At 43.5% G+C, this 17,159-nt stretch overlaps 1 protein-coding gene across 14 annotated transcripts in view; it reads right to left on the bottom strand.

Annotated features, from left to right (window-relative positions):
- Positions 1 to 17,159, bottom strand: part of LOC118389353 (calcium-dependent secretion activator 1-like) — a 151,672-nt gene that overhangs the window by 30,903 nt on the left and 103,610 nt on the right. For all 14 annotated transcript variants that reach the window (XM_052527088.1, XM_052527085.1, XM_052527087.1 and 11 more), the window contains exons 8-13: positions 11,802 to 11,941; positions 11,088 to 11,154; positions 10,413 to 10,521; positions 10,012 to 10,224; positions 1,290 to 1,426; positions 77 to 264 (exon numbers count right to left, since the gene is read on the bottom strand). In XM_052527088.1, the coding sequence (XP_052383048.1) occupies positions 77 to 264; positions 1,290 to 1,426; positions 10,012 to 10,224; positions 10,413 to 10,521; positions 11,088 to 11,154; positions 11,802 to 11,941 (854 nt within the window). The remainder of the gene's footprint in view (positions 1 to 76; positions 265 to 1,289; positions 1,427 to 10,011; positions 10,225 to 10,412; positions 10,522 to 11,087; positions 11,155 to 11,801; positions 11,942 to 17,159) is intronic.

Below are 17,159 nucleotides of genomic sequence, written 5' to 3' on the forward strand. Positions count from 1 at the left end.
ATGTCCTCTTGGTCTAATGATTAAGACTATGGATTGGCAAGCAGGAGGACCGGGTTCATTCGGGTGTATATTTTACCTGTTACCGTGGACATGGGAGGCGCAGAAAGCGAAGCTGTAGTGAAGCAGGGTGGGGTCGATCATGGCTCCTCTGTCCGCCCTCTCCAGCAGGTCCCCTAGGTAACCCAGGTGTCTGTGACACCCCCGCACGCCGTTCCTGGCACAGTACTCATCCAGGACAAACACCTGGCCTGGGCTGAACCATCCCTACACATTACATCAGAGAGGTGATTTTATGTTATTATTTATCATTTTTGAAGCCCTTTTTCTCCCCAATTTCGTGATATCCAATTGGGAGTTATAGTCTTGTCCCATCGCTACAACTCCCGTACGGACTCGGGAGAGGCGAAGGTCGAGAGCCATGCATCCTGCGAAACACAATACTACCAAGCCACACTGATTTTGACACACTGCTCCCTTAACCCGGAAGCCAGCGGCACCAATCGGAGGAAACGCCATACAACTGTTGACCGTGTCAGCGTGCATGCGCCTGGCCTGCCACCGGAGTCGTTAGAGAGCGATGGCAAAAGGACATCCCGGCCGGCCAAACCCTCCCCTAACCTGGACGACGCTGGGCTAATTGTGCGTCACCGGTCACGGCCGGCTGCGACACAGACGGGGATTGAACCCAGATCTGTAGTGACACCTCAAGCACTGCAGTGCCTAAGACCGCTGTGCCACTCGGGAGGCCCAGAGATGGGGTTTAACAGTTTATATTATAACACCTGGCCCGTGCTGAACCATCCCTACGCATAACATCAGAGATGGTGTTTAACAGTTTAGACTAGAACCCCTGGCCCGGGCTGAACCATCCCTACACATAACATCAGAGATGGTGTTTAACAGTTTAGACTAGAACCCCTGGCCCGGGCTGAACCATCCCTCCACATAACATCAGAGATGGTGTTTAACAGTTTAGACTAGAACCCCTGGCCCGTGCTGAACCATCCCTACACATAACATCAGAGATGGTGTTTAACAGTTTAGACTAGAACCCCTGGCCCGGGCTGAACCATCCCTACGCATAACATCAGAGCTTTTTTTAAGAGGTTAGCACCATTATCTCAATCACAAACAAACCCCTTTCCCTGACTGAACCATGACCTAAGTCACATTAACTATGTACCTTGCTCCAAAAAATGTCAGCATTTTGATAAAAAGTATATTTTTAGTGCCCAGGACTGTATTTATTCTCATTCCACCGTACTGTGGGTTTGGAGAATGCCACTCACCAGGCAGCAGAAGGTGTCATTGAGCCTGTGGTCCAACGTGAGCCTCTGGACGATCTCGAACAGGGAGGCGTGGTCAAAGCTACAGGGGTTAGCCGAGATAAACTCATCCATGCCATGTTTCTGAGCTCTGTCTGCGTCTGTGTCCAACCAGCACAGGGAAAAGGACCGGATTCAGAGGAAGAGGGTGTCAGTAAGGCACAGAGAAATAGTACAGCATCTCTCTCTACCTCAACACAACACTGGGCCTGTCTGGCTAAGACTACTGTTAGGGCAAATTATAAACACTTACAGCTTTACATTGTCAACTTGCATCATATCAGACAGAGTCAATAGAGCTGATCGGGATTGTGGAATAAGGAGCTACTGATGTGAATCTGTAGCTAAGCTCAATGGGACCAGTGCTTTGTCGTACTGTAGTAAGTGGATGCTGGCATGCAGCTTTTTGTTGATCAATGGCTACCATTTTAGGCATATTAGATTCAAAACATGTATTAAGAAAGTGGTGGGTTAAATTGAATAGGATGCTAATCTCATTCGTAATATGTGTTCAATAGATTCTGCCATTCGCGATTGATTGGTCAATGCCACTAAGTTCCTGACAAATGATGGGTCGTGTGCTGAAAAACAAAACAGAGTACAGGGTGATTTTGAAAAAAATATTAGGCTGAGTAAAATAGCTCTTTTAAAAACTGTAAGAGTTAAGTGTTTTCTATTCTGTAGAATACATCTATTTTTATAGCGGACACAAGCTTCTAGGGAGCTGCTTATCTGCATCCAAATGCATTCTGGGAGCAGGTCAAGTAAGGAGTGCCCATGTTTTTTAAATCGATTTTGACGGGTATTTGATGAGTGTTGTATGATTGGTCAATAGATCTAAACGGCAGTGTATATGTTGAGGACAGAGAACAAATACAGGAGACATGTATTAATGTATGACCATCTTCTGAAACCAAAATATGTATTCTGCCTGTCATGACAGTAATGGTGGCATAATTTGAATAACCAGAATACTCTCATCTAACAAAAACATTGTTGAGAAGCCTAAAAGCAGAATATAACCAGTACCTGATAAAAAAAAAAAAACATTGATATTCACACATTTTCTTCCCATTTCTGCACTACATACTGTATATAGTCAGACCTCAAACTATCAGTGATGAGATGACATGAAAAGGGGGACTCAACATCATGTGCAAGTGACGCACGCGTTCCTACGTCATACATCCGTGTTCATGTCCCTAGCCCTGTACTGAATAGGCTTGATGACTATATCATCAAATTTGTGGAAATGCGGTCATATAAAGTACCAGTCCAAAGTTTGGACACACCTAATTATTCTTGGGTTTTGCTTTATTTTTCACTATTTTCTTCATTGTAGAATAATAGTGAAGACATCACAACTATGAAATAACACATATGGAATCATGTAGCAACCAAAAAAGCGTTAATTATTAAACAAATCAAAATATATTTAAAACTTGAGATTCTTCAAAGTAGCCACCCTTTGCCTCATTGACAGCTTTGCACACTCTTGGCATTCTCTCAACCAGCTTCATGAGGTAGTCACCTGGAATCCATTTCAATTAACAGGTGTGCCTTGGTAAAAGTCCATTTGTGGAATTTCTTTCCTTCTTAATGTTTTTGAGCCAATCAGATTGTGATATGACAAGGTGGGGGTGGTATACAGAAGATAGCCCTATTTGGTAAAATACCAAGTCCATATTATGGCATGTACAGCTCAAATAAGCAAAGAGAAATGACAGTCCATCATTACTTTAAGACCTGAAGGTCAGTCAATGTGGAACATTTCAAGAACTTTTAAAGTTTGTGCAGTCACAAAAATAATCAAGTGCTATGATGAAACTGGCTCTCATGAGGACATTAGACAGGTGGAAATTTGTCCTTTGGTCTAATGAGTCCAATTTTGACATTTTTGGTTCCAACCTCCGTGTCGTTGTGAGACGCAGAATAGGTGAACGGATGATCTCCACATGTGTAGTTCCCACAGTGAAGCATGGAGGAGGAGGTGTGATGGTGGTGGTGGGGGGGTTGCTGGTGACGCTGTCTGTAATTTATTTATAATTCAAGGCACACTTAAGCAGCATGGCTACCACAGCATTCTGCAGTGATACGCCATCCCCTCTGGTTTGTGAGTAGTGGGACAATCAATTGGTTTTCAACAGGACAATGACCCAACACACCTCCAGGCTGTGTAAGGGCTATTTGACCAAGAAGGAGAGTGATGGAGTGCTGAATCAGATGACCTGGCATCCACAATCATCCAACCTCAACCCAATTGAGATGGTTTGGGATGAGTTGGACCGCAGAGCGAAGGAAGGCAGCCAACAAGTGCTCCGCATAATTGGGAACTTGTTCAAGACTGTCGGAAAAGCATTCCAGGTGAAGCTGGTTGAGAGAATGCCAAGAGTGTGCCAAGCTGTCATCAAGGCAAAGGGTGGCTACTTTGAAGAATCTCAAAACTAAAATATATTTTGATTGGTTTTACACTTTTTTGATTCTATATGTGTTATTTCATAGTGTTGATGTCTTCACTATTATTCTACAATGTAGAAAATTGTAAAAATATAGAAAAACCATTGAATGAGTAGTTGTGTCCAAACCTTTGACTGATACGATATACAATTATATTTGTATTTGTGAAGGAATTTACTTCTGCCAGATGTCTTTCGTTATGTTTTTGCCCATTCAACACCATTCAAAAAGCCTACAAATGTTCAAAAACTACAAGGCAACTTGCAGCATAGCTTGCATAGCATATAGAGAAATGAAAGAGGTGTTGATGTTCCTCCTCAGCGTCGGTGAGTGACAGGTGTCATGTCCAATCGCATGACACTGAAAAAAGTGAGGATAATGTGACGGTGGTGGGGCAGGTGGATAAGGGGGTAGGCTGGGCTTGGCTGGGGGTGGGGGTTTCTATAACAACATTAACTTTGAACTCAACTGACATCTGTCCGCCCCATGTTCAGAGACAGGGATAGATAAAGGGGAGATGGAGGGCCACGAATGAGGATAGGACAACTGTACGTACAATGGTACTTGTTAAAGGGTTCTGGAGCGTAAAATTAGGAGGTGTTTTGTTTCTTAATCATCCAAACGAGTGGACTAGACCAACAGACTATGTATCCCTGGTTTTGCTAGGCACTGACAAAAAAGGCCCTACCAGAAGTTAAAAGGGAGAGAGGGGTGAACTAAGGCTAAGACAGAGGGGTAAGCATAGGTTAAGAGAGAGGTGAGAGGGGTGAGACAGGGAAGACATTATAGATATGATGGAAAAATGAAAGTTGTAGGGGGAGATAGAGTTCAAAAGTGAGGGTGTGAGAATGAGATGAAAAGGAAACAAAGGGTGAACACACAAAGAGAGAGAGAAAGGGGGGGTGGCTGAGAAAACGACTCAGACACAGAGAGATAAATAGACGAGGGAGATACAGACAGTGCCAGGAAAGTGGGGAAGCGAAAGCGGACGGGGTGGGATAGTTACGGGGGCAGTAGGGAAGGGTGCGGGTGAGAGAAAGTGTGCGATAGGGGCAGAGTGAAGGTGCACAATGTGTGATAGAAAGTGCTTGAAGGTAGGCGGGAGGAAAGGGGGTGGGGAATATCTCTTCGGGTTGTTTTATAAATGAGGAAATGGAGTTTGATTTTGGAATAACAGACTGAATGGACTATGGGGGCACATGATCATATTTAGTGAGTTCTTGTCGATGGTGACGTCATCATCTAAAGGCAAGATGATTGGTTAAAAAGATTGGATTGTTTTTCCATTATGAATATTGGGGAATACAGTAATTAATAAATGCTCAATGACAAACAAAACATGCTGTAGAACAGTGACGTTTCATTGTGCTTTCAAAAATGTTTCAAAATGTTATGTCATGCATCTGAAGGTTCCATTTTCAATGTTTAGATAAAACATTTTGGGCATTCCTCTTTCTCTTAGCATTTGCAAGTTGACAATACTTGAGTGTGTTGCAGTGTATTTATTCATGACATCTACAGAGCACAACTAACAGGCATACCAACTACTGGAGTATCTCTAACAGGGTAGCAATACAATTTGGTGCAAGTACATCGGTTTATAGCATGAAGCCGACAGAGGCAAAACTACATGTCGATCATTCTCTGGGAGATGGCAAGGGGGAAATAAAAATTCCTGTAATTCCATCAAACGCAATAATGGACACATGACAAAAGTGTTCACCTGTTCAGGCAATCAAAGGGCAATCAAAAGAAACCAAAATGAGATCTGTTCCCTCCTAGAGGTGCTACTATGGGGGTCTAGCTGCTGTCTATAGGCCCATGTAGTAAGAGGGTTCTTCCAGAGTATTGTATGGTAAGGAGTGGTGTCAATGGCTACTCCTTGTCATCTGCATTCAGAATACTCCACGTACATATTTGCCAACTCTCGTGAACAGAGGACAAAAGAAAAGAACCAAAAGCAATTGAGCCATGGCCACTGAGGAGTATTTTTCTCCACAGATTCTTGGGGTGATTTACCAGGGGGTGCTGTAGCACCCTCAGCACCCCTACTTCCCACGGCTATGAATTGAGTCCTCGGAAGTAAAGCATGACCCGTGTTACCCTGCTAAAAGGGTCCAAATGTCACAGTTTTCCAACTGCTCTACTCTTTGAACAAATGTATTAAACAATATGGAAATATTCAATCATTTGTACGCGATGTAAAGGATTGTAGGACTTTAAAAAAAAAAAAGCTTGATTACAAGCTCTGAAGTTCCCTTAGGGGGAAACGTTTTTACTGTCCTCTACTGCTCTCTAAAATATAATTTCCATAACTGTTGATGGATTCACAACTAGATTTTCTACAGCAGTCATTTACTGTATTTTATTTTCTGATGGCATCATGTCACATTGGGCCATCTCTCTGCTTTACTCTGAGGGGTCCTTGGACACCAATAAGATTAAGGAGAGAAGGCAATTATGCAACAAAAAAAGCATAATAATAACCAGAATATAAACTACAATAATTACTGAGCCAAATGATAAGTCTAAGAATCAAATACATGCATCCTAAACCACCAGGAATGGAAGCTTATGGCTACTTCAAATCTCAGATTGAGGAGAAATCAAACATAAAAAATATGTTTTCTACTGTCTAAAGACATGAAGCGAGGAGACTTAAGAAGAGGAAGTGGATAGGGAAAGAGGAGAGAAAGCACGTTGCATTTGTCAGATAATCGTTGGGGATTATCTGAGCTGTGCCGGCTACAGGGAAGCACTTACCCTTAAGTCCAGCTAGAAGACAGCGGGGTGAGAAGGGACAAACCAGAATAACATAAAGACTAGCAACAAGGCTGGAGGAGAGCAAACACGAGTGTCCCTCACCTAGCAGTTGCAATACTAAAGAAGGGTAACAAGCAAAGCATGAGGAAGAAAAAAACAACTAAAAAAAACAACAACCTGTACCAAAATGAGAGAGAGAGAGAGAGAGAGAGAGAGAGAGAGAGAGAGAGAGAGAGAGAGAGAGAGAGAGAGAGAGAGAGAGAGAGAGAGAGAGAGAGAGAGAGAGAGAGAGAGAATGAGAGAGAGAATGAGAGAGAGAGAGAATGAGAGAGAGATGAGAGAGAGATGAGAGAGAATGAGAGAGAATGAGAGAGAGAGAGAGAGAGAGAGAGAGAGAGAGAGAGAGAGAGAGAGAGAGAGAGAGAGAGAGAGGGCAGCGGTGGTGTGCTGAGCATGTGTGGGTATGTGAGCTGGAGAGAGAGAGAGATAGTGAAAAGAAAGGTAGAGAGAGAGTAGATTGATAGAAAATCAAGAGAGGGAAATAGAGGGCCAGTGAGAGCATGACAGAAACAAGAGAGATGAAAGGATAAGGGCAAAGGGTTATCATCCCTCTGCTGTGGTTGATTTAGTCCGGATTCTGATCTAGGTATAGTACATTTGTTGCACCTTAATTTGAGTCAGTTTTCTATAGCAGGACAATAATCCTGCAGCAACAGAAAATGTCAATTATTGTGTGGATTATAATTATTTTCTGTAGGCATTTTTACATTTTCTTCATAAGGGGAAATCAAGTCTGAAATTTCCAAGTGGAAATGACAAGCCTTTTAAAGCCTCAAATACACTACAAGTGGTAAATGTCCTGCATTTCGGGAAAGTTATCCTGCAACAGGGTGATCAAATTAAGATCCGACATCTGTATCTCATTCTAACATACATTATACATTACCATCGTAATATGATCGCTTCCCTTTGCTTTCTCCAGCTCATAACAAAGGAGCACTGGCCCATACACTACCGTTACATCCAGCACTCCAACAACAACTTTTAGTTCTACTATCATTATTATTATGCAAATGATGCCAGTATCCTCCACTGAATCTATGAAGGCACTGGACAGCTTACGAGATAATGTTTAGAGGAAAAATAAATGAAGAGTAATAACAATCTAAATGGCTAACGCAATTGGAATAAACCTGACATATCCACCTAATGCTATCATTTTATCCAAAATGTTTAATTATTATATGGTTATGAATATGGGAGTCCACTTAAAGCAAAGTGATGTTGCCGGGTAATGAGTAGTGACACTCATAACTTATCTGGTAGGTCAAGTACTGTACTCAGTCTGGAGGCAGGCTGGCACATGAGAAAAACACTATTAGCTTCGCCAGAGTCCCATTCCTTCCTCATCTAAATTCATAATTTAGAAGTAGTAGCCTATAAGTTCTCCTTCAGAAAGACTACTCTCCTATCCTTCCATATCAGTGCTCCAGAAGCTTATTATCGGCAGCAGAGCTCTGATGGTAGAGAGAGAGAGAGAGAGAGAGAGAGAGAGAGAGAGAGAGAGAGAGAGAGAGAGAGAGAGAGAGAGAGAAAGGAAGAAAGAAACAAAGAGACAAAGAAAGAGACAAAGAAGGAAACAAAGAAAGAGACAAAGAAAGAAACGAAGAAAGAAAGAAAGAAAGAAAGAAAGAAAGAGAGGAGAGTAACAGGGCGGTGTGGTGTATGTTATGGCCCCAGTGCCATTCAAGATAACCAGGGAGGGGTGAAACATGTCCGTTTGGTGTGGCACAGTGTTTCAGAGAGGGGGGGTAGAGGGAGGAGGTCTGTGCCTCTGTGAGGGGTCATTGAATGGCATCAGAATGGCTGGTCTTATATAGAGGAGGTAACCAAATAACCAGAAGAACGATCACATACTCGACAAAGACACCAATGGAGAGGCCACAGGGAATTCTTGTATATAGATTCTGTTTATAGAAACGGATGAAAACTACAGTGTAATGAATTAAAAAAGATTTCCTACCCCCCCCAAAAAAAAAAAACTATTACATCTACGCTTTTGTTACCTAAGTAGCGCAATTCCTGCATAAAAACCTATATAGATGTTTTTATTGCTGAATTGTTTTCAGGTTATAAAAATGCCAACATAATAAAAGGGGAAAAAAGCTTTTTCTACAACCCATTAACTCTAACCAAACGGCTTGGACATTAGAATAACCGCTAAAATAACTGAAGGAGTTGAAGGAAGGACGCACACCAAAATGAGTTATCATGTTTGGTTTTGAATAGCAGGATCTATTATTGTGGAGTGTTCTTTAGTAGTCTTGTTAACCAGACTGAACGATGCACTCACCTTATTGAAACACTGGTGAGCACAGCATTCAGTCTGGTTTTACCAAGCTAGTTCTTTAGTGCTGTAAAAGAACAGAATTGAGTTGGCAACTAAAGGGTACTAATTTCCCAAGTTAGGGTACAACCTGTTCAGGTTTCAGTGTGTTTACAACGTGTAACTTAGATATTTCTTTGTAAAAAAAAAAAGTGCATTAGGATACACGAGTATCACAATAGCCTAAAATTCGTTGGCCCTATTTCACTGTTAAACTGTGATTCAAAGTGTGTTTTAAACATAAGGGGCAGAGGACACAGAAGAGACGGTTACAACAGGAAGTAGATTAGGTACGTGTTGCAGAAGCCACGTCACGAGAGACAGTCTTACCTTCACTTTGCTACTGTACAGTATCTGACCAGTGGCTGCTTAAAGGTACAAGTAAAGGATCGGTTAACACTACAGAGAACGTTGACTGAGCAGTGGCTGGACCGAGACAGGGCTGGGCTGAGCGGAGACTCAGAAAGTCATCCCTGTCTGTTACAGCTGTTGTTTTCTACCATACCACATGTTGGGGTCTGGGGGTGTTCAGGCAATACTCGCTGTCACCTTAGCATTGTCGCAAACACAACACTTACCGCAAAACATTCTCAAAAGTTTTTTAAATGGTTTTCAAAAGGATTCAAAAGGCTAAAAAGGTGCCAAGCTTGATGTTTCATTTTAGTGGTTTAATCTATATCTACGGCCATTGGCCGCCATTCCGTGTTTCTCTTCAGTTTGTCAGCTTGGTTAATGTTTCGAGAGAGACAGAGCAGATTGATGGGGGAAGAGTCATATGAAGTTGCACCTTTAAACACGTCATGTGTGACTGATTGGTGACGATGAGGGGAGGCCCATAGAAGCTGGGTACTCTGTGTGATACAGCAATGAGGAGGAGGTGCCTGCGTGTGTCGACTTTAGTTCTACAGCGCAACGTGTTCAACAGTTACAGTATGTGGCTGCAGTGTGGGTAGGGGAGAGACGCATGGCGTAGTGAAACGGTATGGGTGAGAGCTGTCACTGGATTGGGGGCGGGATGAAACCTGAAACTGCCTGCTGATTGGCTGATATGATGCTGAGGTTGTGTATTGGTTTACTTACAGAACTGGGAGATGGGCGCGTCCATCTGAGCGGCGGCACCCCCCTTGGAGTTTAGTTTCTGGACCTGGGTGGGGGGAACAGGCTTGTGGGACTGACCGGTGGCCCGGTACATTGCCTGAACCCACAGGATGCGGTCCTGCTCGTCATCACTGGCAAAGATCACAGTGTCGCCCTCCTTCACCGCGTTGAAGAACGCCCTGCCGCCATCCAATCCTAGAGACAGAGAGGAGGGTTTAGGGACAGGTTGTGTGGGTGTGTGTGTGTGCGTGCGTGCGTGCATGCATTCGTGTGTGTGTGTGTGTGTCCATCTGTGCTTGCGTGCATGCATGCACACGCATACATAATGTACGTGTGTGTCTGTGTGAATGTGCATGTGTGCGTGCTTGTGTGTATTTTTGTACCTGGCTGGGGGTCGGTGTAGTCCACAGTGTAACCATCCAGCTGTAGCAGCTCCTGTGGCTCAGACTTCTTCTCTCTGTAGCTGCACATGGCAAAGGTGTACTGGCTCACCTGCACCAGAGAGGACAGACACGTCATACACTTCCATCTGCTCAGGAACATCAGAGGATCAATGGTGAATTGCTGTGATTTCTCAAGCTTCTTTTGAGGTAAGAAGGCCGATTAAGAAAGTGATTATATTTGTGTGTGAAAACTACCCCTTTAGCCACATACAGTCGCAATCACAATTCCCTATTCCTGCTAAAAACAAGTTGAAATTGAAAACACCTTAGGTGGTCACACGTTTGTTTGATATACAAAAAAAAAAATGTCCTGGACTAAATTATTCAGAATTCAAATGGATTTGGTTGGAGGCAGGGGATTCTCGTCTACTGGGTAATTCATCTCACCTGTGGCAAGTTGCAGATGCCTACAGGGTAAAAATAGCCATTCAACCAGTTTTGAAGAGAGAAAACAAGACATTCTGATCCATTTGCACTCTATTGTAAAGTTCAATGGTGTCAATATATTCAAATAAACTGTATGTTATTGTTTGTTTTGGTGATGTAATCATTTGAATGACCTTTCGTTTGACCAGACCAAAGACATTATATTTCAGAGGCTCATGATGTACCAACCTGCACGAGGACAAAGAAACGCTTCTTCCAGCGCTTCCAGACGTTCTTCCCGAAAGCCCACAAATACCTGTCAGAAAACAATGTTCAACAATTACTACATGGCAAATGTAATGATTACATGGCAACGGTATGACAATTGGCTATTGTTGTTTCCTGTGTTGAAGAAACAGCAACGGCATCAGCAGGTTTAGCCCACACTACATGCATAGCAAGGAGTGTATCCCCTACCACAAACAAAAGAGAGGCTGAACTAATCACTGTTCATAATATGATCATGTCGTACATGTTTTGGTGTTTTATGCAGAGCGGATGACCCTGGGTTGGCGCAGTGAGAATGAGTCACGCTGGCCTGAAAGCTAGTGTCTTTGTTGCTCTCTAAATGTAAAACAAACCCAGTAGTAACCACCAGAAGGGATGGAACATTTCTCTCCATTTAGCTAGAAATTAGGCCAAGAAGGAACCAAGGAAGAGGCAGGAGGAGTTTCAGAGAAATGGATGAAAAAGGTCCAAATAAAACCCAAAACAAAACCCTATCTGGACATCCTCCTCTGTCCTCATGAGTATTATGCAGTAAAGTAGCAGACTTAAAATAATAAATTACCAGGTCCCATTGAGATCAATAGGACCAGGTTTCCCTTGCTTGCCCAGAATTCTTCTGCGGCTTGTCCATGCTTACCAGGAATTCTTCACGTTTTGGAGCTTGTCCATACTTACCCAGAATGCTTCATGTTCTGTGGTTTGTCCATGCGGATGGCAAGTTTGATCTGAAGGTTCTGGTCGGGGCAGGCCTTGGTGAGGGCCATCTTATGGAGCTCTGATGCCTTGGGGCTGTTAGGGGTTGGGTGGAGGACCACCTGGAGGAGAAAAGTATCAGACAAATTAAGATTAATTAAGAGAGAAATTAAGATATGAAGATATCTGATGATGACTGCACAATTGCATTTTTAACCATGACTTTTTAAGGGGCAGTGCATTCAAAAACTTGATTTTCTATTTTTTTTTTGTATGATATTTACACACAATGACAGTAGTATTTAAAATAAGGATCGCCAAAATTAAGCAAAATAATATTTAGAGTGCAGACTATTGTTTGATAAACTTAATTTGAAAAAGAGCAAAAATATAAATAATAATAATAACTGGCATTTCAGCCTGTTCAGGTGGGATATATAAGGAGTTGGTCCCCCTTTGCTGCTAGTGGAAGGCTTTCCACTAGATGTTGGAACATTGCTGCAGGAACTTGATTCCATTCAGCCCCAAGAGCATTAGTGAGGTCGGGCACTGATGTTGGGCAGACATTGTCCCAAAGGAGTTCAATGGGGTTGAGGTCAGGGCTCTGTGCAGGCCAGTCCAGTTCTTTCACACTGATCTCGACAAAACATTTCTGTATGGACCTCGCTTTGTGCACGGGTGCATTGTCATACTGAAACAGGAAAGGTCATTTCCCAAACTGTTGGAAGCACAGAATCGTTGAGAATGTCATTGTATGGCGTAGTGTTAAGATTTTCTATCGCTGGAACTAATTGGCCTAACTCGAACCATGAAAAACAGCCCCAGACCATTGTTCCTCCTCCACCAAATGTTCTCCTGGCATCCCCCAAACCCAGATTCGTCCATAGGACTGCCAGACGGTGAAGCGTGATTCATCACACCAGAAAACGTGTTTCCAAGGCTCCAGAGTCCAATAGCTTGGAGCTTTACACCACTCCAGCCGACGCTAGGCATTGTGCATGGTGATCTTAGGTTAGTGTGCAGCTGCTCGGCCATGGAAACTGATTTTATGAAGCTCCCGACTAATAGTTATTTTGCTGACGTTGCTTCAAGAGGCAGTTTGGAACTTGGTAGTGAATGTTGCAACCGACGACAGACTACACACTTCAGCACTCGACAGTCCCATTCTGTGAGCTAGTGTGGCCTACCACTTCGTGGCTGTTGCTCCGAGACGTTTCCACTTCACAATAACAGCACTTACAGTTGACTTACAGCGCTAACAGGGCAGAAATTTGACGAACTGACTTGTTGGAAATGTGGCATCCTATGACAGTGCCACGTTGAAAGTCAGCGATTCAGTACGGTCTTTCTACTGCCAATGTTTGTCTATGGAGATAGCATGGCTGTGTGCTTGATTTTACACACCTGTCATCAACGGGTGTGGCTGAAATAGCCGAATCCATTCATTTGAATTTCCACATACTTTTGTATATACAGTGCATTCAAAAAGCATTCAGACTCCTTGACTTTTTCCACATTTTGTTACAGCCTTATTCATCCATCTACACACAAAACCCCATAAAGACGAAGCATAAAAAGTTTTTTCAACGTTTTTGCCAATGTGTTAAAAATAAATACAACTGAAATATCACATTTATATTCAGACCCTTTAATCAGTATTCAGACCCTTTAATCAGTATTATTTTTATATTTTTGTATCCCTTTTTCTCTCCAATTTCGTGATATACAATTGGTAGTTACAATCTTGTCCCGTCGCTGCAACTCCCGTACGGACTCAGGAGAGGCAAAGGTCGAGAGCCATGCATCCTCCGAAACACGACCCGGCCAAGCAGCACTGCTTCTTGACACACTGCTCACTGCCGCACCAATGTGTCGGAGGAAACGCCATACAGCTGGTGACCATAGTCAGCGTGCATGTGCCCGGCCGCCACAAGGAATCACTAGAGAGCGATGGGACAAGGACATCCCAGCCAGCCAAACCCTCCCCTAACCCGGACAACGCTGGGCCAATTGTGTGCCACCTTATGGGTTTCCACGTCGCGGCCGGCTGCAACAAGCCTGGGAACAAACCCGGATCTGTAGTGATGCTTCAAGCACTGCGATGCAGTGCCTTAGACCACTGTGCCACACGGGAGGCTTCTCATTACTTTGTTGAAGCACCTTTGGCAGAGATTACAGCCTCAAGTCTTCTTGGGTATGACGCTACAAGCTTGGCACACCTGTAGTGTGGAGTTTTTCCCATTCTTCTCTGCAGATCCTCTCAAGATCGGTCAGGTTGGATGGGGAGCGTTGCTGCACAGCTATTTTCAGGTCTCTCTAGAGATGTTCGATCGGGTTCAAGTCCAGGCTCTGGCTAGGCCACTCCATGACATTCAGAGACTTGTCCCGTAGCCTCTCCTGCATTGTCTTGGCTGTGTGCTTTGGGTTGTTGATCTGTTGGAAGGTGAACCTTTGTCCCCAGTCTGACGTCCTGAGCGCCCTGGAGTAGCTTTTCATCAAGGATCTCTCTGTACTTTGCTCCGTTCATCTTTCCCTCGATAGTGACTATTCTCTCAGTCCCTGCCACTGAAAATCATCCCCACAGCATGATGTTGCCACCACCATGCTTCACCGTAAGGATGGTTCCAGGTTTCCTCGACGTGATGCTTGCATTTAGGCCAAAGAGTTCAATCTTGGTTTCATCAGACCAGAGAATCTTGTTGGAAGCAAAACTGTGTTGGATACTACAGTTGAAATGTACAGTAACAATATAACAACCCTCTGAGAGATATGGATATATACACGTGTAAGCACTATACTGTACATATCCACAAGGTTTATTGGAGAGATCCCTGGTCTGTATCCAGTCAGTCAGTCAGTCAGTATTCAGCACCACGAGTCAGCATTCTCAAGGATTTTGAACACTCAATACATTTTCAAGAGTTTCCATTAAATCTTAATCGTGCTCTGGCAGACCAGGCCCCAGTGTGCCTGTGCTGTGTGTCACGTTTGAGCCAGCGGCTCAGCGTATCTGTGTAGCTGTGTTGCCATATCAAAAGGAGAGAGAAGCCCAGCAGTCCCCGCTCTACTCTGCTCCTCCCGGCTTCCCTGAAGACGGGGCGTAATCTATCTTTGCTGAGTTAAAGAGCTTTGATGAAGCCTGGCTGCCTTGCTGGTTGACTGACTGCCTCTCTGCCACTGCAGCAGGAGATCAAAGAGCCCCTATCACAGCCAAGGTCACTCCCACTGGGCTAAAACTGGTTGAATCAATGTTGTTTCCACGTCATTTCAACAACAAAAATCTATGTGATGACCTTAAATCAATGCGGAAAACTGATAGAATATGCAAAAAGTCATCAACGTAAGGGGATTTAGTCTTTTTTTCAGCCAACCTTTACCCTAAATCCAAAGATGATTTTTTTCACGTTTCACATTAGTTGACAACTCAACCAAATGTCAATGAAGACCAGATGTTGAACTGACGTCTGTGCCCCGTGTGCAGCCTAGCCAGGGCTGCCCGGCACACTAGCGCGTTGGAGGGCTCTCTCTCTCTCTGCATTAGAGGACAGGAGAGCGGAGCAAAGCAGACGATTAAGACATCGGCTGACTTTTCACCGAGTCGGCTTGGGGATTCTAACCACATGCAATTCAGTCAAATTCTAACGTGAAGAGAAAGGACCGTTTATACTTGGGACAGTTGTGGACATGATGTGGCCTGGATACATCATTGAGGAACTATCATGTGGTCACAGCTCAAAACGTGGTGGCTGTGAGGGGCTAAAAACATCCCTGACTCAGCCCACCTACAGTACTGTATTGAATAAGCATCCGGCCGTGAAGATGACACTCTATTGGTCCTGTTTCTCCACAGGGAGGGGTTTTGAATGAGGCTATAGCACACCTCCTTAATTTCACCACCTGCCTAATCCAGGACAGAGAGGCCCCATCAATCAGATGGGGATTTTAAAAACGAGTTTTAGCATAATCCTCATCACTAGGGATTTCAAACAAGAAAGGTGCGTACCTAAGGGACCAGCGGTGGCTGTAGCTTACTGTCTACACATCACATCATGCTAACCAACCCAGGACTGATTACACCAGCTTTCTCTGTCCCATTATGATGTGTGCTCTGAATGGTGTGTGCTCACGTTACAGAGTGTATGGTTTAGGGATTGTGGCTTTACCTGGAAATGGCATACTATACTGGTTTCCAAATCAACCCTAGTCCCTACTTCCTAACCACAATACCATAATGCTATTATCAATCCAATCCTCTCAGACCTACATGAGTGCCTAGGGAGTAGGGGCTAGGGGTCGATGTGGAATCCAGCATAACTGTCTACTCAGTGACATAACAGCTCAGTATATGGATGGCTGGGGTCACCTGGGCTTCCTGTTCAACAACTAGGATTCCTCTTTAATTCCTCTTTAAGGAATACCTAGGATAGGATAAAGTAATCCTTCTCACCCCCCCCCCCCTTAAAAGATTTAGATGCACTATTGTAAAGTGGCTGTTCCACTGGATGTCATAAGGTGAATGCACCAATTTGTAAGTCGCTCTGGATAAGAGCGTCTGCTAAATGACTTAAATGTAATGTAATGTAAAAAATGTATTGGCCTAAAATGCTTAAAGGTTTAAAACAATAAGGTTTGGACACACCTACTCATTCAAGGGTTTTTCTTTACATTGTAGAATAATAGTGAAGACATTAAAACTATGAAATAACACATATGGAATCATGTAGTAACCGAAAAAAAGTGTTAAACAAATCAAAATATATTTTATTTCTGAGATTCTTCAAAGTCACCACCCTTTGCCTTGACAGCTATGCACACTCTTGGCATTCTCTCAACCAGCCTCTTGAGGTAGTCACCTGGAATGCATTTCAATTAACAGGTGTGCCTTAAAAGTTACGTTGTGGAATTTCTTTCATTCTTAATGCGTTGGAGTCAACCAGTTGTGTTGTGACAAGGTAGGGGTGGTATACAGAAGATAGCCCTCGGTGAGGTCAGTACAGGGGCATCCAAGCTGGGACGGAGAGACTGAAAAACAGCTTCTATCTCAAAGCCATCAGACTGTTAAATAGCCATCCGATTACTCAACCCTGCACCTTAGAGGCTGCTGCCATATATACATAGACATAGACTGACTGGTCACATTAATAATGTTTACATACTGCTTGCATATGTATATACTGTATTATATTCTACTGTATTTTGCTCAACGCCATTCTGACATTGCTGGTCCTAATAGTCATATATTTCTTACCTCCTTTCTTTTACTTTAGATTTGTGTCTATTGTTGTGAATTGTTAGATATTACTGCACTGTTGGAGCTAGGAACACAATCATTTCGCTACA

The sequence above is a fragment of the Oncorhynchus keta genome, chromosome 10 (assembly GCF_023373465.1).
Source record: "Oncorhynchus keta strain PuntledgeMale-10-30-2019 chromosome 10, Oket_V2, whole genome shotgun sequence".
Taxonomy (NCBI): Eukaryota; Metazoa; Chordata; class Actinopteri; order Salmoniformes; family Salmonidae; genus Oncorhynchus; species Oncorhynchus keta.